The following is a 26,575-nucleotide window of genomic DNA, read 5'->3' as shown; positions in this document are numbered from 1 at the left end:
TCTTGTTGATCTGTTTGAATTTCATAGAAGGAGTTCTGAAGTGATGATTCAAGACTGCTTCTATGATCACAGATCAGGAAGATCTCCCAGGAAGAAAACCAGCGAGAATTATAGAGTACTGTCACAAAATGTACTTTTATGAGATCAAGGGTACTGTCACAAAATGTACTAACAATTACAGAATCTGGGTGCCTTTACAGGGAGGTTATTTGATAGAAACAGATTTTGAAAGGATAGTTTTACAACCCAGAATCATTTCTTTTTATGCATCTAGAGGAGGAGATGGAATTTTCCTTTCATCCTGTGATTTCTTTTATTTCCTTTGCTGGCAGGTTGAAGAGTCTACAGTTTCAAGATCAAGCACAAAACTCACATTAGCAATGAGAAACTAAGAACTTACAACATGGAAAGTGAAGAATACAACAAAAATTTTAACAACTGAAACCTGGAGGATATAATGTTCCAATTATATTCCCAAGACCATAGCTTTGGAAGGAAGTGTAAAGTCAGGAAGAAAATAATGACCACTTAGACCTTCAGATGAGTAAGATCTGCAATTAACCACTGAGTATTATCAAGGCCAAATTTTCTTCATAGTGTTTAAATAGAGGTACTCTGTAGAAGGTTATGCATTTAAATGTATACAAATAAAATAATATGACTAAAAGGGGAAGGAGGAGAAAAGATAAAGCTGGTACAGATTCACTTCATATAAATCTTTTTACAAAACTTTATCTAGGTTGGAAAAGAAAAGATGTGATTTTCTATAAAGTTAACAAAATGTAATGGGAAAATGTTTTCCAACTGTGCAGCTCTTTTTGAGGGGCCAAAACTGAGAGCAACAACTCCACACTCTATAAACAAACAAACAAACAAACAGGCATAAAAAGAATTTGCTAAGAGGCAGGTCCCCAAATATCACCTGAGACCTCTAAAGCATCCTCTACCTGCAGAGATTAAGGCTTGGGATGGGGGAAGTTGGTAGGGCTTTTCTTAAAGAGTATTATCAAGGTCTTGTGCATTTTCCTTTGTCCTCAAAAGAATCCACACTCTCCACCCTCAGCAGAGACAGGTGACAAAAGGGAACTAAATCAATTGAAGAAACTTTGCTAAACTTGACCCATGCTTCCCATGTCTGAAGTGTGACCTATGTTTACTCTTCCCTGTTTTAAGTCTAAAGTAAGAGGTTGGCTAATGGTTAGAGCTCTCTGTAGTAACAAAGAAAAGTAAGAGGGCTATACATGAAGAATAGTCTGCACATCCAGAATTTCTTGGGGGCCAAAAAGTCAGCTTTCCTGCAGGCTCAGGAACCTTAGCTAGGCTAAAACTATCTTTGAAAGAATTTGCCCAAGACTATAGAAAGAGGCTGTGTAAAGTGCTCTATCAAAGTAAGAGCTGAGAGGGGCCGAGAATGGTTAGCTGAACACCTTGTCTGAACATGTGTGTGAAGAACATAATTGGGGAGGCCTCCCATTAACCCAGCCTAACTCTTATCTTTCCCTGATATCAAAACTCTGGCATCTATGAGTAGAAAACATTGGCATCATATGGAAAACAAACATATTATGCCTTATTCCAGTCCCACCTGGGAAGGAGAAAAGCTTTAAATTGAGATTAGATTAGACTTGTTAATATTCAAAATTTTACCACAAATTAGAAACAGTTTAGTGATAGGTAAAGAAACATGACCAAATGCCTTAAAATAGATCTCCTTTGGAAGCATTCTTTGTTTGGAGTTCTTTTAACATATTATTATTATTTAAATAAATTCAACTAAATATTAAAAATATAAAAGCACCTGGTTAACAGTGGTCCTCAAAATTGGCACACATTAAAATTATCTAATAACTTTTAAAAACCATTGATGCTTATCCTACCCCAGATTCTGATTTAATTAGACATCAGAATTTCTAAAGTTTACTAGATGATTCTATCGTGCAGCCAAAGTAAGGAATGACTCTAAAAATAGTCTACCAAAAAGTGTACAGATACATCCCTACATTACCCTCAAATATCAAGAGAAATTAATGAAAAGGCAGAATTTTTCATGGAAAAGACCTACATGTTTGTTTTCTCTCTGGGCACTCTCCTACAGATATGCTTAAATAGTTTGTATTCATTTCATTAAAGCCATATAAATGAGTAAGTGCTAAGGTCAGGGTGTAATATAATATAAACACTCAAAATATATTATAAAAAGGAGTGAAAAGAAATATAATTCTATAAAAATTAATATTGGTTATTAACATACAGGATTCTATAGAGAGCATGTACCTTAAAGTAGTCTGTTAAAGTTTATATTGGTATAAGGATATAAAAATGTCTAAGGATATATAAAAAAATAAAAATGTCTAAGGATAAATAAAGTAACATGGCTGAATATCCTAAAACAGACCTTCATTAAGAGTATTCTTTCCTGAGAGTGACCTTAATTTTTCCCTATGATTGGAATAAATTTACCTAATCATTGAGAATATGATAGTACCTGGTGAAAACTGATAAAGTACACATACTCCAAAATAAAGTTTCTTTGTTTATTTTACCATTCCAGACCTTACACTACATCATTAAAGGATTCTTTCCCCTCCCTTCTTCCTTTTTTCTTCCATAGAGCTAAAATGATTGCAATTTGAAAATCTTTGCTAGTTCATAAAAATATGAAGAAAATTAAGACATGGTCCTTAACTCTATGAAGGTTATATTTAGTAGTAGATGGCAAACAGAACAACATTTACAAATCAGCTCATTAGGAACTCTAAAAACTGATGCTCAGAATGGATAATAATGAGGCAAACAGCCAAAGAAAATGTTCTGGTAGAGGTGATCTCTGATCTGAATTTTTATTTTTTTTATTTTTTATTTTTTTGTACTGGAGAATGAACCCAGGCCTTACACATTCTAGGCAAGCACTCTACCATTGTGTTAAATCTCCACCTCTGATCTGACTCTTAAAGGGTGGTTGTGAATTCTTCAAGAGAGTGAGGACTCAAGATGGCAGATTAGAGGAAAACTGAATTTCCAGTTGGTTCATAGCTCAGGATTCAAGCAGTGGGAGTATTACTTCAGTGCAAAGTGGGTGAAAGAGGATATTAATCCAATGTCGGGAAGAGTCCCTTAGAGACTCAGAAATTTGGGTGCATTGAACAAAGAACAAGAAGGAGTACATTGGAGCCAAGTAGGCTGCAGCTGGTTCACTTCACAGAGGAGGAGTAATACAAAGACAAACACAGTGGACACATTTGGCACACACAAAAAACTGTGGATCAGTAAAGCAGCCTGAACTTAGCTGATCCAGAGGCTGCTTATCAAACCAGTGTCTGGAAAGTAGAGAGAAAGCTGAGGCCAGAGCCTTCTTGGGCTACACTGCATCTGGCTGCTGTAGAAACCTGGGAGACCAGAGAAAATGATGCCATATTATCCCAGCAAGCCCCTACCATGTGGCATAGGCTGTATCTAGCAGAAAGTGAGTGGCATGGGCAAAGAGAAGAATGTATCCAGGGGATTCAAGTCAGAAATACAGAAGAGAATGCAACCAGCCTTCCCTTTGAGTCTGGCAGATCACATGACCAGCTGAAGAGGGTCAAGGAAACTGAACAGATGGGTGCTGATACACTCAGGGACTAAGCCTGGGAAGGTAGTATTTTGGGGTGGCAGGGTGTGCGAGACCTGTGGAGGATGGGCTCCCATATCCCACCAATACAATTCTTGGGAAACACCTGAGATCCATACTCCCAGCAGGAATTGGTATCTGCTAGGCCCTTGGGGTATGTTGATCAAATCTCCCCACAACAGTTACCAACCAACAAAGCCCCTAGGTCTGATTAGACCTAAACCGCATCCCCAAAACTTCCCTCCCAGAACTCTGCAGAAGTCTCATCTTGGAGTGCACTGATCTGGTCTGTGCAGACAAAACTCCAATCAACAGTACTTCCCATTCCATCCTACCTTATACTGGTGAGAATAGAAGCTGAGAACTATTTCAACCAACTTCACGCTTAGGCCACTCCTATTGGCAGCTCAGTGAGCAACACAAAAAGAGGAAGGGTTTAATGAGCCCTTGGGGTGTGTGCTCTCTTACTCTCTCCCTCTTTCAACATAGTCCAAGAAAAAATAGAACAGTCAGGTAGAGGCAGTAACCATTTGTCCATGTTGACAGTTTTGACTACTTCAGTATAAACAATTCTTTCATTTTTCTTTTTCTTTTTTTTTTTTTTTGTGTGTGTGTGTGTTTTCCTGCTGTGCTGATCAGTTTGTGGACAATTTCTCTATCCTTTTTAACAATAGTTATTTTTTGTCATGTTGTCTCTTGATAGTTTTTGTATATTTTCTTTTGTTTGATTCTCTTGTTTTTCTCTCTCCTTCTCCCAATTAATAGCCAAATTCTCTTGTTCATTTTCTCTCATTTTTTCTCCTCCTACTTTTTACCCATCACTTGCTCCATCTCTTCTGTATTCTCTTCACATTGCAAACATCCTAAACTTTCTTTTTCTTTCCTGTTACTTTTTTTTTTAATGAACTGTAGTTTCACAATCTCTTAGAACTATCTGGTTTATATAATTATTGCCCCCATCATTCATGTTGTTGCAATTATTAGTACTGTGGATGATATACTCAACACCTACTATTTACTGTGATACCACATGTAGTTCATGGCTATTTATTGTTTTTGCTGTTGGCAATTGCTGACTCATCTTTCCTGTTTTTGTGGTAAATAGTGTTGTAGGTGTCATAATAGGCAAGAGGCATTTATTTTGATGCTGTACATTGTTGGCTTTGGTTTTTGCTATTGTATGTTTCCCCCATTTCTGTGAGATGCTGGGAATCTACAGGGATACTATGAGTTCACAGGACAGAGGCATCACAGTACCTGAGTTCAAATTACACTACAGAGCTATAGTAACAAAAAACTGCATGGTACTGGCATAAAAACAGACACACACTAATTGTAATGAACAGAAGACACAGAGACAAACACACACATCTACAGCCATCTGATCCTTGACAAAGGTGCCAAAAACATACATTGGAGAAAAGAGAGCTTTTTAAACAAATGGTACTGTGAAAACTGGTTATCCATATGAGGAAGAATAAAACTAGATCCTTATCTCTCACCTGCACAAAAATAAACTCAAAATGAATCAAAGACCTAGGAATCAAACCAGAAACTTTGCAACTCCTAGAAGAAAACAGGGTCAATATCCAACACGCAGGCATAGGGAATGACTTTCTCAGACGGCTAAAGCTCAGGAAATAATGTCAAGTGCTAATAAATAGGACAGCATCAAATGAAAAGCCTTCTGTACAGAAAAGGAAACAATTAGGAATGTGAAGAGAGAATGTACAGAATGGGAGAAAATCTTTGCTAGCACTCTTCTGATACAGGATTAATACCTAGAATATGTATATATAAAAACTTAACACCCAAAAGAAAAAACCCAATTAATAAATGAACAAATGAATTAAACAGACACATCTTTAAAGAAGACATACAAATGACTAATAAATAAATAAATAAATAAATAAATGTTCAACATCATTAGTTATTAGAGAAATACAAACTGACACTGAGATTTCATCTTACACCCATCACAATGGCAATCATCAAGAATACAGAGAACAATAAGTGTTGGAGAGGATGTTGAGAAAAAGAAGACTTTTCCTCTATTGGTGTAATTGTAAAGTAGTACAACCACCTTGGAAATCAGTAAGGAGGTTCCACAAAAGTAGAAAAGGAACCACCATATGACCCAGCTATAACACTCCTTGGAATTTATCCTGAGAATTAAAGTCAGCATACTATAGCAATACATGGATACCCATGTTTATACCATCACAATTCACAATAGCCAAGCCATAGAACCAAGCTAGATGTCCATCAATGGATGAATGGATAAAGAAAATGTGGCATACATACAATGGTGTTTTATTCAACCATAAAGAACAATGATTCATGGCATTTGCAGGAGATGTGCATATACTATATATTTTTTTTAAAAAAATTTTTTTGTAGTTGTAGATGAGCAGAATGCCATTATTTTATTTGTTTATTTGTATGTGGTGCTGAGGATCAAATCCTGTGCCTCACAGATGCGAGACAAGTGCTCTGCCACTAAGCCTCAGCCCCAGCCCATTCGTATAATATATTGACAACTGAATGTTGGCCATACCTCTGTAAGAAACTAGGGACACACATTGTGTTCATTCCCTTACACGTTTACATTGTATATACATGTCATTGCTATTAAGATGCTAATTTAGTAGAAAGACTAAGTGAAAGGAATCTTGAACAAAGTCTTTATTTCTAGATGGTCTTGAATGCAAACCAACCTCTATGGCCTGACCTGGCTTACTGGCCCATATTCTAGGAATTGGGAAAGTACAGAATGACTAGAGTAGATGGTGTAGAAAAGGGAGTGCAAAGTGAAGAAGTAAGCAAGGGTGAGCTCATGACTACATTTGCACATTTTAGTCAGCATGTTCATTTTGGAGGTGGTGGGAAAACCATGAAGTAATTTAGAAAAACATTCTGGGGAGATATTTGGATTTCAAAATAATCAATAATGGCAGGGTGAGATGCAATTAGAAAAAAAAAAAAGGCTTATCTAGTGACACAGGTGAGCGATGATGACCTGAATGTCTGGTGGTTGAAACAGAAGCATAGGAACAGATGGTAGACATACTGAGTCAGTAGTGTGGGAAAGGAAGGGGAAAGGAACAGGAGATATTCAGGCTGGACAACAAAATGAATAATGGTTGAATTCTCTAAGATAACATAGAGCACCAGAGAGAAGCAGGTTTCAGTGAGATAGAGTTAAGTTTGGAGGATGTTGTATTTAAGGGGCCATAAAAGCAACATAGCCAAGAGTGGATATGTGCTTAAAAATAGAAAAAGAATGAAGTTACCTGTGACTATGAAATATCAAGGATGAAAACAAGGTGATGGAGATGAGGAAACACAACCTTAAAGTATGTGATTCAGGAAAGCATGGTAAGCTATAACTAAAGCAATGTATGATGCAAAATTTTAATTAAGAAAATAAAGGCTATTATAAACTCCATTGCCACCATCAGCAAATCTATTTTCTACAAATATTTCTCACATTTGGTGTGTGTCTGGGCCAGGGAGTGGCTGGTTGAAAAGGAAATGTGGTATTTTAAGCTATAGAGACTCATGGAAAATTTAATCATTTAATAAAATGTGGTAACTGGACACTCCAGCCTTCTGAGAATTTGATGAAACAAATGTGCCTGTTCCTCATATACAAAGGACATGGTTCACCTCAGGCATCTGGCACAAGCCACAGGTAATGTGATGTAAGCACTTCTTTCTCTGCAAAGAAAATGCATCTAAATAAAGTATGAAAAAACTGTCTCAACACAGTAGACATGTAATCACTGTGAGTTCAAACTAAATGTGTCAATCTGGAAAAAGCTGTACTTGCAGATTTCTTTTTCCTTCATTAAGCAATGACCTAGTGTAGAACAATGCACTGCTTACAGCAGCTGTCTCATTCTTGAAATCACAAGCAAAGTTTAAAAACACTGTCTATAATGTAAATGTATGTGCCCTAGACCAGGTTACCATAAACACATCCAATAAGCATACTCGTCATGCTTCCCATTTTTTTCTGCACAATTTATTTTTTTAAAAAATATAGCAAAATCTATGATTTCACTACAGCTAATGTGTTTGTGCATATGACATTGGGTACAGCAATGAGGCTATACACCACACCTAACACATGTACATTTCTTGTTTGTATTTCAAACATAGAGACCCATGCATAACACACACACACACACAAAAAAAAAAAAAAAAAAAAAAAAAAAAAAAAAAAACACAGATAACTGAACAATGTTTCATTAAAAGTTCTGGGATTCCATAGATTGGTATTATTCTCTAAGAGTTCACAAAAATTAAGATGGATACATTATAAATATAAATTTAGGGGGCTGGGGTTGGGTGCTGGGTAGGAACCTCAGCACCACATGAAAGCAAATAAACAAAATAGGGGTTTGCGTCCATCTACAACTAAAAAAAAAAAAAAAAAAACTTTTACATATAAATTTAGGATAAAGTGAAAACATTTGAAATCCACTCTGAGATTAAAATAATGTAAATCTTATAGTCCAGATTTTTAATTCATCATTAGTTTCTGTTTTTGTTTTGTAACACAGTATAAGCTTCTGAATTCCCCCAAAATATCAACTCACATAAAAGTTGTTACTAAAAGTTGTGCAGAAGATTAAAGGTACCTAAATGCTTTTATCAGCTTCAAGTAAAATATGTTGTGCTTAAAGTAAGAACAATATACTCAGTCATTTTAAATACTATCCTCTTCCTTTTTTTTCCCACAAGAAAATTAAAGGTTAAATAAGATTTGTTCAATTTCATGCAAAGAAACAGCAGAGATGCTCATAGAAATTCGCCACCTAGTGCTCAAGCCCTCTCTTTGCTTTATAAAGCACTAAAGTACAGCCATTATGCAATTCAACACAATTTGAAATTACAATTAGATAAAGAAGACAAGGTCGTGACCTATTAAAATTCAGTCTGATGATTAGTACTTCCATAAAAGTCATGCCATGAATTCATTCTATTTACCAATTTAATTCTTCTTACTAATAAGATGGCAACCAAAATCACCTATGTGCAGTTAGTAGCAGTGCTTAAATTAAAAACAAAATTTACTAGAAATAACCATTGTTTTGCTACCCTAAAAGTCCCAGAAACCTATACATCTATGCTTGAGATTTACAGGGTCTTTAGATATGATTATTTAATAACCTAGTAGTTCTCTGAGTTGCTCAATCAATTCCTCTCACTCAGTAAAAATAAGAACACAATTTGGCACAGATAATCCAAAATAACAGATAATAAAAATAATTTTGTGTTTTGAATGTTGTCATACATAATGAAATGTGGCTCATACTGCCTAATACTCTGAAATTATAAATGTCAAATAAAATAACACACAGGGAAGAATTGGAAAATTATCAACCTTTCTCAAACAGTAAAATTTTTCCTTGATCTACATTGTTACTATTAAACAAAAGAATATTTTACATGAGTTTGAAATTTCTATCCCGTGCTTTGTGTTCAATGACTTCCCTGAATTGGTAAGAAATAAGGTACTTTTTTGAACTTCACACTGGGCTATCGAATGCACAGAAAAATTAAATAAAACAAGGTATCCAGTTGTGGCAACCTTCAAACACAGTATTGAAACTACTGGTCTACTGACCACCAGTTTTCACTATATGAAACATCTTGGGGGTTGCAACTATATGTTTTTAACCTATCCTAGTAGTACCTCAAAAAATTTTGACTGAATGTATGAATAAATGATATTAACAGAAAGTTGAATATAAAATTTAGATATCTTTAATTAACTATAAAATCTGAATGGAGATCTGGAGACACAAAAATATGTGTTCAAAACTTATCTTAGGGGAAGCACACACCCCTGTAATTCCAGTGGCTCAGGAGGCTGAGGAAGAGGGTCCAAAGGACAGCCTCAAGGACAGCCTCAGCTACTTAGTGAGGCCCTAAGCAACCTAGTGAGACCCTGTCTCAAAATTTAACAAATAAATTACATGATTTTGAACTCCAGCTGAGTGTAGTTTCCCATCTGAAAAAAAAAGGGCAAACACCTATGTATTTCATAGTATCTATAAAGGCAAAATGAGGTAATAAATAGGAAAGTCCTTTGTATGTATTAAAAAATGCTATCTGAGCTAGGTGTGGTGGTGCATGCCTTTAATCCCAGTGGTTTAGGAGGTTGAGGCAGGAGAATCTTGAGTTCAAAGCCAGACACAGCAAAAGCAAGGCACTAAGCCCCTGAGTTCAATCCCCAATACCAAAAAAACAAAACAAAAAAAAAAGATATCTGCTGTTATTATAATACATTATATACATGTAAGAAATACATGCATGAAATTTGCAAAATCTTTTAAGAGGCAACATGACAATTTACATTTAAAATATTTCCCCAAATTAAATGAAGCTTAACATTTCTCTTTAGCTCAACCCAAAATTTAAACTCAACCAAAAATGTGTGTGTATGTATGTATGTATGTATATATATATTTCTTCAAGATAGTAGCTCCTAGCTTTTTCTCTTCTCAAGCAAATACTGTCAAAGAATGGACACCTATGCCTCCTCTTCCTCAATGCACCAACATCTGACCTGGCCACCACTGCCTGCAGAACAGCTTCAATATAGCCAAGCCATTAATTTTTCTTCTCAGCTTTTGCTTTATTTTACACCCGAAGATTTCTTTTTGAGCACCTCTCATAACTATGTTGGCTCCTTCAAAACAGCAAAACCCTATTTTCTATAATTATTTTTTGTAACTGGCTCAGCTTCTTGTTCTTCAAATGCAGGTGTTATATGAGGTTCCATCCTTGCACCTCTTTTTTGCTCACCCTATTTTTTTCTTAGATGATCAACTTGCTCCAACAGATTCAGGCATCATCTTGGCATAGCCAACTCTAAATCCATGTGTTTGTCTCAAGTTACCTTCAAAATATTTCCATCTGCATGGTCTTCATTCTGTTTGAAGTGAAACTCACTACCTTTCTCCCTTCTCCAAAACCTCCTCCCTTCCTTTGTTACCACTCATGGTAGTTACTACTCACGGTAGTTAGCGGAACAAAAATTGTAGAGTCATCAGTTCTCCACTCTTCCTCCCTTCTCATTTCCATGATCTACTCACATAATCTATTGATTCCATCTGTGAAGTGTCTCTCTAATGCATCTACTCCCATTTTAACTTCTACCGTCTTCATTGGGGCTTAGTTGTTTCTTTTTTTGAAATATCTTCACTGCCTCTTACCTAATCTCTCTGGTTTGAGTCTCTCAAAATTTGAATCCGTCCTGTGAATGGATGACAAGGTAATTAAAACACTCCTCTACTTTTGATGCTCACATCCTATCTGGAAAATAAAGTCCAAACTCTTCGACATGGCATTTGGGACCCTGCTAATCTATTTCAAACCTGTTTTCCACTCCTAACTCAGTCCAAACTGTTCTCTCTCTAGAACATGTTATAAACTAAATGCCCTGGATTATGGTGTTCCCTGTTTCTATTAGGGTTGTTCTTCATTTTGGGTCTATTCATATGTCATTTTCTCTGTAATACTGTCTGTGTCTTGGCTTCTCTCATACCCTTCCTTCTGTTATTAAAAGTACATTTTAGTTACAGAAAGTGTTCATCTCCTCTCCTGCAGTAGGACCAAAGGGAAAACTCTTACTCATTTTGATGCACTTTGGTAGCACAATATCTGACAAAGAGAGTATCCACTAAATACTAAACTGAGCAGACCTATTCCTCATTTCAATAGGCTACACCAAAGAATCATTCTCATCTGTAAAACATCATATTGATTACTTTGTCAGTTATCATTATAATGTCTTTCTTTCTTGTACTGAGGATTGAACCTGAGGTGCTTTACCACTGAACTATATCCCCAGGCTTTTTTATTTTTCATTTTGAGACAGGGTCTCACTGAGTTGCTAAAGGCCTCACATAATTGCTGAGGCTGACTTTTAACTTGTGCTCCTCCTGTCTCAGCTTCCCCAGTCACTGCAGTTAGCATTAGAGTTAAATGAAAATCATTTGGCTTTGATAATAATAGGAAAAATGTACCCTAAAGATGAATTATCCATTGTAATCTTCTTGGTTTTACATAAATCAACCAGCTAAATTTCTCTCTTGCAGTCAGTTTGGAACGACACAGGGAAGTTATTCAAAAATCCAGTCAAATGTCTGCAAAATACGCAGAAACAAAATATAAGACCTTTACTAGCACTGTTAGAATACCAAGGTAAGAGTCATAATGCCTACGAACTTTTTGCATATTAAAAAGCTAAATATGTTGTAAAGTCTAAACATAATATTACTTCAATGAAAAGTAACCTTAGAGAAATTGCATATATGCTGAAGGGGCAGTGTTAAATCAATATCATGAAATATTTTTGTGTAACCCTTAAAAAAATCGAATAAATCCTATTATAATAAAATTTCCTTCAACCTTGCTCTATTAATATGTGTGAGGTGTCCGCAAACTATATCCTGTGGGCAAAATGTGGCTCCTCACCTGTTTTTTGTTTTTTTAAAAAAGTTTAATTGGCACACAAACACACTCACTTCTGTTCTGTTAGAGTATGATTCTGCTCCATATTGGCAAAGGTGAGTAATTGAGACAGAGAATGAATATCACACAAAACACAAAGTATTTATTATCTGGCCCTCTAAAGAAAAATCTGATCAACTCTACTATAGATAGCAGTTGGAAATCTAGCTGAAAACTAATCTAATTTGTATACTGTGTATTTTTTTTAATTCTAGAATTTAGATCTTTATGCAAAGATGTCATTTCAACAATTTTTTTAAAAAAGGCATAAAGATGATGATAGAAATGTACAGATATCAAGTATATAGTAAACACAAAGAACTTACAGGATTTCTTAAAAACTATATCAATTTATTTTAGTTCTTTTAATATAAACCTGCCTGATTATTCACTAACTAGGAAAAGGAATGGCTTATTTTTATAATAGAATATGTTACTGAAAATGAACTTTTCTACTACCTATGGTCTCAATAAAAGAAAAACCAATTCTTTTTATAGGAATAAAAGGGCAAAATTATGTATACTTAATTATTTTTTTAAATAAGGGGAGAAAAAGGTTGACAGAGGAAGAAGAAGAGAGGAAAAGAAAGAAGGAAAAAGAGAGGGGGTCAGAGAAAGAGGCAAGAGAGACTGGAGAGGGAAGGGAGAACCCAGTAAGTACCTCATTCTCTAATTGATATGAAGCCAATCTGTGTGCCAAAATTAAGGCCATCTCGGACATGGGAGAAAAATTTGTCAGGATGGCAAGATGTACAAAGGTTGAGATTCTGGTTCAGGTCGTGAATATTCTGTGGAAGAATTCCTCCTTGTTCTAGAAGAATCCTTAAGATAAAGATTTTTCAAAAGAGAGCAAGCATTTATTTTACCAAATGCCAAAGACATATGAAAACAGTATGTACAACGATGTAAAAGAGTTCTATAAAAAATCTGGTAGGAATAATGCAAATTGTTACTTATGTTCACAACAAGGAATAGCTAAGAAATGGTAGATTTTTATCACCTAGGTTTATGAATGAACTGTATGAACTTCCATACTGTCCTGTAGACATAATCTAGTTACAGAATTTTATAATCAAAATCAAGGGCTTATTTAAGAAGAAATTTTTCAAACTACAAGAGTATTTTTAACCAAGATTCATTTGGCTTAGACAGAGTGTGCTTTTTAGTCATCTAACGGTCTGGTCTTCTTTCCTCTTAATTAGTCATATTTTTCACTGAAAACTTGCTTCTCTAAAACACTTGAAATATGAATGAAAATTAGTGATATTATTTGACAAGTCAAATCAAGAATCAATTCCAATTCTTTATACTTAGGCATTAAATGAGTAAGGTTTTTACTGACTAGAATAGGAACACAATTCAAATCAGCTATCAATTTTCCTTTGTAGAAATAACAAATAGTTTTCAATAGATATTAAAAGCAAAATTTTTTAAATTCAAGATGCATGAGACCACAAAAAAGAAAAGTGACTTTATATTTATGTTACCTAATATTTTTTGAAGACATATATCCTTCCAATTAATTAGAAAATATGAACAATTTTAAAATATTAGCTTTCCAAATGTTTTTATATTCTAGAGAGTTTACCCAAGGAATGACTGTAATGTCAAGTAAATGCTAGTTAAGTAGAAACTGAATCTTTTTCAAGGCCAACTGCTTCTTCCTTCACTTTCAAATCAATGAGAGATACCAGGCAAGAAATTTTATGTCATTTGCACATGTTGAGAATAGATTTTATATTTAAAATGAGTTTTTGTGTAGTGTATATTGCAGGGTATATCTGCCACCTTCTTCTTGGAGTTAGCAACTGGTCTCTAAAATAATTTTCATTTCAGAAGCAATGAACAATAATCAAACTTGAAGTTCCACAGTGAAAATCAAACATACCTGGTGGCTTTAGGGATGTCAATATGGGGTCTGGGTGAGTTAAAAAGTCACAGGCATTCAGGATGAAGATTATGAAATGCATTTGCTGATTCCCTGGGAAGAGTAAAACAGCAAGGTCCTACTGAAGGTCCCAGTACAACAATAATGTCTTCTAAACTACAGCCATATTCTGTTATCATAGCATTCACTGTAGCCATAGCAAACCTAATAAAGTACCTCTCAGGCCTGGAAAATAGGAAGAAAAAGAGATAAGGAAGATTAAAACATAAAATTTCAACTCAATTTGTGTCTGTTAAAAATGAATAGATTCAGCTTCTGATTCACATAATTATTACACATGGTACTTTTTCCAAAGTGTGATGTACTTTTACAAAATACTTGACACAGAATAGTTATTTAATAGAAGTCACTGTCCTCTTCCTTTAAAAACTGTTCTATAAGCTTCATTTATACCATCTTAGTCTTCTCTCTTTACAAATTATTAATTGTGGTAAGAAACATATAAAATTTACCATTTTAAGTGTACAATTCAGTAGTATTAAGTATATTTACCAATCTCATGCAGAATTTTTTCATTCTGCAAATCTGAATCTCTACATCCATTTAATAACTAATTTCTCCCTTCCCTCAGTCTGTGGCATCACAATTCTTCTTTGTTTCTACAAATTTTATTACTCTAGATATTCCTATAACTGAAATCACATAGTTTTTATCTTTTGGGGAGTGGTTTATTTTATTTAGCATAACCGTGTCAAGGCTCACCCATGATGTATTGTGTCAGAATTTCCTACCTTTTTAAGGCTAAATAATATTCCATTATGGTATACCACAATTTGTTCATTTATTCACCTATCACTGGATATTTAGTTTGCTTCCACCTCTTAGGCATTATGAATAATGCTGCTATGAACATGGGGCGGGATATGTCTTAAGATTCTGCTTTCAATTTTTTAAAATGTACATTCAGATATATAGTTGATAAATCATATGGCAATTTTATTTTGAAATTTTGAGGAATTACCATAGTGTTTTTGGAGCTGTGAGTCACTCAACATTGTTCCTCCCCCCACCAACCCCCTGGGATTGTTATAACTGTCAGAATCCCTTTGAGATTCCAGTGAAATTTTGGGATGGATTTATTTATTTAAAAAAATACCTTTGGGATTTTACAGGGATTGCATAAATCTGTAGACCACTTTAGGTAATATTGACATCAATATTAACTCCTTCAATCCATGAATATGGGATTTTCTTACCATTTGTTTGTTTCTTCTTTCATTTCTTTCAGCAGTATTTTGTAGTTTTCATTTCTACCTCACTTTCTACACACAAAACAAGTCTACTTCCATTAACTTTCCCTTTTACAAACTTCCCTTCCTCTTTATTGGATCCTGTGGAATTCTAAGATTAAACCATTTCCTTCGCTCCTGCTTTCATCTACTTCTGGAAGACAAAAACCAAACACTGTTGCTTTTTTCCTTTGTTCCCTATATTGGGAGTTAGATTCAGCTGATGAAGCTGGACAGTGAGGAGCCCCCTTACTCCCTCCTTCAGCACTCCATATGTATATGCTTCTAAAACTAAGCACTCAGGAGAAGAGACTAATATTTCCAGATAAAGGAAGAAGATGATGAAAGCCACAAATATTTAGATGATAAATTAAACTTCTGCTGGGAACTCACTGGATATGTGGTTATGGGAAGAACAGAATGAAATATCAGATTCTAGGTAAGTAAGTGGATGGGATATTAGTAGCCAAAATAGAAAAAACAATGTGGTAAAGAAGGAAATGTAGGAAAAACATATTGCATTTTTAACATGATGATTTTGAGCTACCTCTGAAATTAAAAGCAGTTATTTCAAAAGAAAGTAACTAGAAAAAAGCATTCTGAGCTAAAAAGAGATATTGTCAAGACTTTTATGTGGACAAGAGCATCTCTCTGCCTTGATTAATTATTCACACACCTATAATGTATTCATCCCCTATTTGTTTCTTTCCTGAAGGACATGCATAGGCAAATATATTCATCTGACTGAGGAATTTTTATTAAATTAATCATATAGAAGAATTTTATACTTTCTGAGAGCTGATAAAATAATAAGTAACGCATCCAACTGTATGCTATTTCAAGGTTAATTTAAGTATAACGTGAAAGTGCACTTTTATAACTTCATTTTGACTGCTTTGTCTTAGAGATCTTAAAACTAAACATTTCAAAATATTATTAGTTAATATTTCCTTTTTAAAACCAAGAACTGAGATTCAAAACTTAAACAACTTTTGACAATGTCATATGATAAACCTGACTTCTCAACCAATTCCATTAATTTAGCTAGGTCAGAAGAAAAATGTCACTTTCTTCTCTATAGACTAATATCAATGTAGTCACAGATTTACAAGTAATAAGGAATTCAAAACATCAGTTCTCATTTTACATAGAATCATAACCACAGGATAACCTAAATATTATTTTCAAATACCTTCACGCACAAAAAAAAAATCTATAACCTTAGTATAGCATCTTAAATTACATCTGTGCTCTTTGGCAACAGTTATAGTTAAACACATGTAGTCATTAAAACTAAATGCAGTTTGCAAACATGTCTTCCTTTTTTAAACTCCCTACTTTTACATGGGCTGCTGCATCTGTGTGAATTCCTTTGTACACCATGCCTGACATTCCTACTCCCTGGTGCCTGAATACCAAGGGTTCCCAAACAGAGGCAACACCATGTCCCTAGGCAGTACTTAGACAAGCATGGAGGGTTGCTGTTTGATTATTGCAATGACTGGGGGTGCTACTGGCATTAAGAATTGCAAGGGCCAAAGATACTTTCAAGGTCACAGTAGAATTATCTTACCCCCTAATGTTAATAATATCCTTGCTTACAAACACTGACACTGGACCAAACCCTAAAGACTCCTCAGGAATCTACCTAGGGACCATCTCCTTTGGGAATTCTACTCTAATTCATATCATTTGACTTATATATTCCCTTTATCTGCTCCTATAATAAGAGTATGCAGGCCCCACCTTATCATTACATTGATCACAAAGTAGTATAATTAACTGTCATGCCCACTAGAAAAATTCATTTTCTTTCTCTACTAAAAATTTAGGAAAATCCTCAATGCTTAAGTATATTTACCAGAGTGAGAAACCCCACATGCTTTTTTGACAGGATCTGCGAAAACTACAGGTATGCAATCAGCACCAAGAGCTGCTATTGTGACTCCTCTCTGGTTCAAGGTTATTCCATTAAAAGATCCAGGCTCCTCCCTTCCCATAATTCACACTTCATTGGCATGATCAGTCTAATATCAAAGATACATGATAAAAAGATTTTGAAAATGGGGTTTCTCATAACATAAGCTTTTCTGAAAGTACTTATTTCAGTGCAAAATTATGTAACCTGCTTAAATTACTAGAATTCAATAGGTCTATCATTTCAATACAAAACACTACATGCAATATCTCTGCATTTTTTATTCAGAGGAATCTAGGTCTTAACACTTAAGAGTTCAATAAAGCTCATGATGAATACCTCATACTTGAAATGGGTACTAGTCTTCCAAAAAGTAGAAATTTAACATTTTAATAAGAAATTAAAATTAATTATCAAATTAATATTGCATTTATTTTTCCTAGACGCAAATAAAGCTAGAATTTTGTAAGGAACAAGATATTATACCTTAATTATGACGCTAGTGTTTAGAAAATAATGGCTTTTCTTTCTTACCATTCAGGAATCTTTCTTCTACATCAAAAAGGACAGTGTTACTATATGAAGTATTAACCATACTTTTAGAATTGAAGAGCTCTAGATAAAAAAAAATCCAAATATGAGATTTATGTAAATATGAGATTTATACATTTCATAAAATTGATCTTTAGGCTATGATATATAAATCTAAGGAAACTACTACTAAAATTTTAGATAAAATACCAGAGGCAAAGAGAAATACCTTAATTAAATTCCATGTAGTTACTGGTATGATCTAAAAATAGGTTCAAAATATGAAACAAAATTTTATCTTTATTTGATAAAAATTTTCCACATTAAAACCTGCAGTATTTGCCACCTATGTAGATTTTCTTGAACAACTACCTTGGGATCTCTTCGTTTGAAACTACTGAAGAGATTGAAGGAGCTAAGAGTTGGTATATAAGATATCCCACCTGTTCTTGTAGTAAATCCATGTATGAAAATATCTGTTGAAGACAAGTAATGAAGATTAAAAAGATGCTCTCCAAAGGACTACAAAGCATTACAAAAGCCAGTCTCTCCAGCAGACCTCCCTGATCACTTCAACCAGCTCTTATTTATCTGGCTTCTAATTCTGACAGCACTTTGTACCTCCATATGTTCTTATTACCTACTGCTGTTTACCTTCCATATGGGATTACTGCTCTTCAAAGGGTATCTTCTGTCTCACCTGTCTTTTGGTACCAACAGCATATAGCTCACAGTAAATACTGTCTAACCAAGAAGGAAGATTGACTATTTTAAAAATAGTCAATTTCTTCTGGGAAAGTTTTAATGAGTTCCTGTTTCAGAACTTCTAAATCAAAGATTTCTAGTGTTATAAATTGCATCATAAAGAAGGGCTGGGAAATTTGCTTAAAGCTAAATTTGTTTAGAACAAATTTGTTTATTTAGTATGGCTTTGAAGGAGTCTTCCCTTGTCACCCTGACCCACAAGGCCATCCATAACACACATTGCAAATGATGCTAATGAACAATAAGTGAACAAAAGAAAAGGTGGGGAGAGGTGAGCAACTTCTGAAGAAAGACTGGATTTTCACATATACAGAAAAACAACAGAGAATGCTGAATATACCTGGGACCAAAGGAGATGTGATAATAGTTAATTCTCCTTTCAGTGCTGGCAGACTTCTCAAATATGAGTCTATTTCACTCTGGATTTCTCTAGTTCATGAGCTGGATTGTGTTTATCTCAGTGGACTGTTTCAAAAGGCCATCCCTCAAAGTCACCTATAAATCTTCAAACTCAAAATTGTAAACCCTAATGAAGAGATGATCAATAAAAGCCTTCATTAAGGTTTTCCTGTGTGCAGGTACAATTACCTCAATGCTGTTCAGATTTTTTTCATTTATTTTTTGTTTAATGATATACAAAGAGGCAGCCATGCTGGAATTACTAACAGTCTCAAATTCTCTCAAGAGACCTAATAATCCATTGCTTGTTTCCAGTTCACAATTATCATGTTCACCTTCTCTTTCATACCTCATGTTACTTGCAACCCATTATGCAAAGGAACTTGGCCTTGGCAGCAAGGTGGATGGCATTCAGTGTCTTCAACAATGTCTCATGGCAGTTTTCCTGACAGGTCAATTTCAAACCAAAGAGATCAATCAAAACTGCTTCTGCCATCCTCAATAATACACAAAGTTTTTCAAAGAAGACTTCTGTGCCAAAGAAATTACCTGAAAAAAGAAAAATTGGCGCAAGAATACAACACTTACAACAGAAATGTGTGGCAAATTTAAAAAAATAATTGTCTTGATCTCAAAAAATAATCAAAATAGGCTTGGGGTTGTGGCTCAGTGGAAGAGTGCTTGCCTAGCAAGTGTGAGGCATTCCATCTACAACACCACATAAAAATAAAACAATACAGTCATTGTGTCCATCTACATAGATATATATATTTTAAAAAGTAACCAAATAGTACCTATACCCCTTCCAGAAAAGACAGACCACTATTAATCATGAGAGAAACATGCCAAAGTGATCTTTTATTCTTTTTGTGAACAGGTGGGTACATCTTTCCAGAACAATAATTCTTTTTCAGTAGAAAATTACCTGTTGCCTTAGAAAGTCCTGTTTTTTAATTACAGGGTGTCAATCTACGTGCTCTACCATTGGTTCTCCATAATTGTTAAATTGGGTCACATCCCCTCATATGAAACCCAGAGAGGCCTTAAGTTTAAGATTTTAACCTGAAAATCGAAGTTTTGTGGGATGGAAGCCGAGGGCTAAGGGACTTCCCTCAGTGTGTGCCTTCTGGGCAAGGATCACGGAAGCGGCCGCCACTTGGATCCCAGGCGCTTCCTACCCACCTGGTTATTCTGGTTGGCGCCCAACTCCTCACCTTCAGCCCACGCGGGGTTAAGGGTCCCTCCCTGGTGACGCTTTGGGTGACCCCTTTGCCCCGACCCTGTTCTCCCGCCGCCCCTCGTCCTCTCCGCTCCCGCCGAATTTCATTTCCACAGCTGTGAGAGGGTGGCCACCCGTCTTTGCTGGACACCACGGATTCCCACGCGGCATGACTGTCACCGCGGAGTCCCTGTCCACTGTGTGGCGCTCGGCTCCAGAGCAAGGGCGGCAGCTCCGCACCCGCCCGGCTGCTCCACCGACCGCTCCCTCCCACTAAGGGCTTTGGGACCTGCGGGCAGACTCGCAGCAGCGCGGTTCCCCTTCTCGCGCCTCACCTCGGCTGTCGGCCTGTCTGCAGGCAGCTCGGCCACGACCCGCAGCCTCCCTCCCGCGCCCCGAGTCCGCCCGAAACCCGGAAGCCGCGGACCCCACGCACCTTTGCCCCTCACCGCGCCCTGGCGCCCCAGCAACCTCCGCGTCCGCTCCGGGTGGAAACCCGATGGCAGAGGATGGGGGCCGGGGATTCCTGGGACCGGTCCGCGCCGAGCGCCCGCCGCCGCTCAGCAGTTCCCAGTCAGGAGCCGCAGCCGCGGAGGACCCTCTGGCGGAGCCAGGCGGGTCAGCGGGCCCGAGGCGGGCACTCCGGACCCGGAGAGGGGGCGGCGGGAGCGGGGGCGCCGTGGAGCGGTCGCCAGGAGGGAACGGCGGGTCCTGTGAGGGCCGGGCGGCGGGAATGGCGGTTGTGGGGCCGCTAGCGCGCGGAGGGCAGGAGTCCGGGCTGCGGGCGAGTCCTCTGAGCGGACTGGAACTCCCCGCAGCTGGCGCTTCCCGATGACCCGCTGAGCCAGCAGTGGGGCGGGGACACTTGGTTTATGGAGCCCAGGCCGGATCCTGTCAGGTTACCTCTTAGGACTTGTCCCCTCCAGGTTCAAGGCATGGGCCTCTAGGGGAGGATTGGTTAGTGTAGTTTTGTTTGCCTTTTGGTGATTCTGCCTTTCTTGAGACAAGCCAGTCCTCATGACAGCTCCCTCACTTTTATTGACTACACAAGGGTCGCTATGCCCCTCCCCGCCTTTTTGCCCTTTTAAATAGTAGGTTCCTCTAATTGGAAGAAGGCACAGATTCTTAGAATGGTGTTAAAGGTACACTTCAGCGTCCCTTACCTTTCCTCCAAGAATATAATTTAACAAATATTGAGCAGCTAAGGTATGGAAGGCATGTGATATGATAGTAAAGGGGGAAAAAAAATCCAGCCTCCTCAGAATAAGAGTCTCTGTAGAACTGGCTAAGATGGAAGAAGAGGTCCCCCTATTATTGTTCAGGTGATAAGTGCTGAAGAAGCTTTGCATGAATGACAGAGAATCTCTTGCAGGTGGGCACCTGCTTTTTCTTGACCAGAGACTGGGAGCACCTGCCCAGAATAGGAGCCATTCTCCATTATCCCTGGCAACTGTTCTTGTCCAATTGGTATTTTTATTGGACATTTTTTAAAGAACTTTGAATGGTAAGTGGTATCCCTAATCGAAGGTACACTATTTACCTCAAGCAATATATAGGTCTTTTAGTTATTAAAGTAAGTTTAATATATTTATTCCTGCTTTTATAGGCAGTGTTGAGAATTAAAATTTTTTCAGGCAACAGTAGTGGCAGTAAAGGACAAAAAGAAAATATTTCCAAATAGTGAAGTTGTTAGGGAAGAGAGTTTGTTAAATTGTGTTTACAGTCCTTTCACTTTCTGGTACTAACTTCATCTGTCATTTCATTCTTACTCATCCTACCCCAGTGGTTTTCAGTCCTGGCTACACATCAGAATTAAATAGGAAATTTAAAAAAAATAATAATGCAGGGAACCCCACCTCAGATAAACATTGAATCAAAATCTCCTAGAGTTAATCCTGGCATATTTTGTTTTTCTTTCTTTTTTTAATCTTTATAGATGGTTCAGATGCATAATTAGGATTGAAAAACTGCCTTCTTCCCAAGCCATTCAAATAAAGGCTGTTCTGTGGATAGGCCACATGACTTCATCTTTACATTTGCTGTTTGTTCTACTTAGGACACCCTTCTTTTTGTATGCGTGTTTAGCTAGTAACTGATCCTTATTCAATCTTCAGGCCCAAATATAGCCTTCTTTGAATTCCCATCATAGATGCAGAATAGTTTCTTTAGCATTTTGTTCACATACCAGAAGCCCTGTTGTAGATGCAATCCAGACCTCCATCCAAATAATAAATTGAAAAAATTGGTTAAATATTGAATTGTAGACTACCACTGGAGCCAAGATCCAGCCCAGACTGCCCACACAAGCTCAGGTTCCAGGCTCTCAGTAGGCCCGGTTCAACCCTCCCCCAACGGGGCAGACACTGGATAGAGCCTACCCTCTGGCATAACATTGCCCCTTCCGACTAGCAGACTACCACTGGAGATCAATCCCAGCGGCCCAGACCCACCCACTCCAACTTATGCAGGTCCCAAATCCAGGATGCAGTAGCATCCATTGAGGGACACCAGCAGGGTCTGGAAACCCAACATCAATGTAAGGTACAGACAATCTGCACAGCTAGTACAAAAATATAGGGAAGCAACTGTAATATCTCTGTAAGAGATATAACTGTAACTCTAAGATCCACGCTACAAGAAAGGAAGACACATAGACAACATGAAAAAACAAGGGAGGAAAGTGCCCCAAACAAACCAGGACAGTATAATAACAGAACCCATGGACAGCGAAGTTGATGAAATATCAGAGAAGGGGTTCAAAGGTTCATAAATAAAATGATCTGTGAATTAAAGAATGACCTAAATGAGAAAACACAGGTAAAGATTGATCACTACAACAATGAGAGTAAATACAGGTAGCAAAAGATTACTTCAAGAGAGAGATAGAGACTCTGAAAAAAAAATCCTTGAAATGAAGGATACAATAAATTAATAAAAAACTCAATAGAAAGCATAACCTACAGACTTGATCACTTGGAAGAAAGAACATCAGATAATAAAGATAAAGTATACAATCTGGAAAATAAAGATGATCATACAGTGAAGAAAGTTAGAAACCATGAGCAGAATATTCAAGAATTATGGGACATCATCAAAACACCAAATCTAAGAATTATTGGCATAGAGGAAGGCACAATCTTTCCTATGAGATAATATCAGAAAATTTCCCAAGCATGAAGGACGAATTGGAAAACCAAATATAAGAGGCTTATAGGACTCCATATGTACAAAATTACAACAGATCTACACAAAGGCACATTATAATGAAAATTCCTAGCATACAGGATAAGGATAGAATCTTAAAAGCCACAAGATAGAGGAATCAGATCACATAGGGGGGAGACCAAATCGTATCTCAGCAGATTTTTCAACTCAGACCCTCAAAGCCAGAAGATCGTGAAACAACATATACCAAGCTATGAAAGAAAATGGATGCCAACCAAGAATATTATATCCAGCAAAAATAAGTTTTAAATTTGATTATGAAAGAAAAATCTTCCATGATAAACAACAGAACATCATCAGCAAAATATTCCAAGAAGAGGAAATGAAAAAATAAGACTGAAAATCAGTAAAGGGAGAGATTACACTAAAGAAAATCTAATCAGAGGAGAAACCAAGTCACAACAAATACCAAACATAAACAAAAATGGCTGGGAATACAAACCATGTCTCAATAATAACCCTGAATGTTAATGGCCTAAACTCACCAATCAAAAGACATAGACTAGCAGATTGGATTAAAAAAAAAAAAAGACCCAACCATACACTGCCTCCAAGAGACTCATCTCATAAAAAAAGACATTCACAGATTGAAGGTGAAGGGTTGGGAAAAATCATACCACTCACATGGTCTGCAGAAACAAGCAGGGGTTTCTATCCTTATATCAAATAAAGTAGACTTCAAGCTAAAGTTAATCAAAAGGGATAAAGAAGTACACTACACTCTGCTCAAGTGAACCATACACCAACAAGACAATTATAAATATATATGCCCCAAAACAATGGAGCATCTATATTCATCAAACAAATTCTTCTCAAGTTCAGGAGTCAAATAGATCACAACACAATAATTTTGGTGACTTTAACACACCTCTTTCATCAATAGATCTTCAAAAACAAAAAAAGCTGAACAAAGAAACTATAGAACTCAATAATACAATCAATAACTTAGACTTAACAACATATACAGAAAATTTCATCCTTCAACAAGTGAGTACACTTTCTTCTCAGCAGCATATGAATCCTTCTCTAAAACAGACCATATATAATGCCATAAAACAACTCTTAGCAAATATAAAAAGGTAGAGATACTACCCTGCATTTAATCAGATCATAATGAAATAAAATTAGAAATCAATGATAAAATAAGAAATGTTACTACAACACCTGGAAACTAAATAATATGTTAATGAATGAACAATGGATTACAGAAGACATGAAGGAGGAAATTTTAAAAATTTTAGTATTGAATGATAACACAGATACAACATATAGAAATCTCTTGGATGCTCTGAAAGCAGTTCTAAGAGGAAAGTTCATCACATGGAGTTCATTCCTTAAAATAAGAAAAAGTCAACAAACAATTGACTTAAAATTACATCTCAAAGCCTAAGAAAAAGAGAACAAATCATCACCAAAAGCAGCAGAAGACAGAACATAATTAAAATCAGAACTGACATCAATGAAATTGAAACAAAAGAAACAATTGAAAATATTGACAGAACAAAAAGTTGGTTCTTTGAAAAAAAAATAAAATAAAATTGACAGACCCTTAGCCATGCTAACAAATTGAAGGGGAGAGAAAACTCATATTACTAACTTATATGATGAAAAAGGAAATATCACAACAAACACTACAGAAATACAGAAGATAATTAGAAATTATTTTGAAAACTTTTATTCCAATAAAATAGAAAATATTGAAGGCATTGACAAATTTCTAGAGTCATATAATTTGCCCAAATTTAATGAGAATTATATATACAATTTAAACAGATCAATTTCAACCAATAAAATAGAAGACACCATCAAAAGTCTATAAACCAAGAAAAGCCCAGGACCGGATAGATACATAGCCAAGTTCTACAAGACCTTTAACGAAGAACTAATACCAATACTCTTCAATTTATTTCAGGAAATAGAAAAAGAAGACAGTACTTTTAAACTCATTCTATGAGGTCAATATCACTCTGATTCCAAAACCAGGCAAAGTCACATCAAAAAAGAAAACTTCAGACTAATATCTCTAATGAATATAGATGCAAAAATTCTCAATAAAATTCTGGCAAATCAAATGCAAAATATAAAAAAGATTGTGCACCATGATCAAGTGGGGTTCATCCCAGTGATGTAAGGTTGGTTCAACATATGGAAATCAATAAATGTAATTCATCACATCAGTGGATTTAAGAACCATATGATCGTCTCAATAGATGCAAAAAGAAGCATTTGACAAAATACAGCATTCCTTCATGTTCAAAACATTAGAAAAACAAGGGATAACAGGAACATATCTCAACACTGTAAAAGCTATCGATGCTACGCCCCAGGCCAATATCATTCTAAATGGAGAAAAATTGAAAGCATTCCCTCTAAAAAACTGGAACAAGACAGGGATGCCCTCTTTCACCACTTCTATTTAACATAGTTCTTGAAACACTGGTCAGAGCAATTAGACAGATGAAAGAAACCAAAGGGATACACATAGGAAAAGAACTCAAATCGGCACTATTTGTTGATGATATGATTCTATACCTAGAAGACCTTAAAGGTTCCACCAGAAAAGTTCTAGGACTAGTAAATGAATTCAGTAAAGTGGCAGGATCTAAAATCAACACTCATAAATCAAAGGAATTTCTATATATCAGAGAAAAATCCTCTGAAAGGGAAATGTTCCAACAGGTAAAAACAAACAAAACAAAACAAATATCCTTAGGAAGAGTGAAGCAGGTAGCATCACAATACCAGACCTTAAACTACACTACAGAGAAATAGTAACAAAAACAGCACGGTATTGGCACCAAAACAGAGTGGTAAACCAATGGTACAGAATAGAGGACACAGAGACTAACCCACAAAACTACAATTAGCTTTTATTAGACAAAGGGGCCAAGAACATGCACTGGAGAAAAGATAGCCTCTTCAACAAATGGTGCTGGGAAAACTGGAAATCCACAAGCAACAAAATGAAATGAAACCCCTATCTCTCACCATGCACAAAACTCAACTCAAAAAGGATCAAGGACCAAGGAACAAAACCAGAGACTCTGAATATAATAGAAGAAAAAGACCTAATATCCATCATGTGGGATTCGGCCCAACTTCCTTAATAAGACTCCTGTGTGTGCATAAGAATTAAAACCAAGAATCAATAAATGGGATGTACTCAAACTAAAAAATTTCTTCTCAGCAAAAGAAAAAATCT

The 26,575-nt window shown here is 36.3% G+C and overlaps 1 protein-coding gene across 1 annotated transcript in view; it reads right to left on the bottom strand.

Moving 5' to 3' along the window:
* LOC143411654 (purine nucleoside phosphorylase LACC1) overlaps positions 1-20,618 on the bottom strand; it is a 54,962-nt gene extending 34,344 nt beyond the window's left edge. Inside the window, 11 exon segments of the mRNA XM_077110692.1 lie at positions 11,653-11,772; positions 12,801-12,961; positions 14,028-14,229; positions 14,232-14,252; positions 17,178-17,345; positions 18,066-18,110; positions 18,113-18,241; positions 18,871-18,962; positions 18,964-19,289; positions 19,291-19,478; positions 20,585-20,618. Of these exon segments, the coding sequence (XP_076966807.1) occupies positions 12,802-12,961; positions 14,028-14,229; positions 14,232-14,252; positions 17,178-17,345; positions 18,066-18,110; positions 18,113-18,241; positions 18,871-18,962; positions 18,964-19,289; positions 19,291-19,425 (1,278 nt within the window). The 5' untranslated portion in view covers positions 19,426-19,478; positions 20,585-20,618 and the 3' untranslated portion in view covers positions 11,653-11,772; position 12,801.
* Between the last annotated feature and the right edge of the window lie 5,957 nt (positions 20,619-26,575).

Source organism: Callospermophilus lateralis, chromosome 12, assembly GCF_048772815.1.
Source record: "Callospermophilus lateralis isolate mCalLat2 chromosome 12, mCalLat2.hap1, whole genome shotgun sequence".
Taxonomy (NCBI): Eukaryota; Metazoa; Chordata; class Mammalia; order Rodentia; family Sciuridae; genus Callospermophilus; species Callospermophilus lateralis.
The sequence above is the reverse complement of the archived record's forward strand: the minus strand, read 5'-3'. Positions and strand labels throughout refer to the sequence as shown.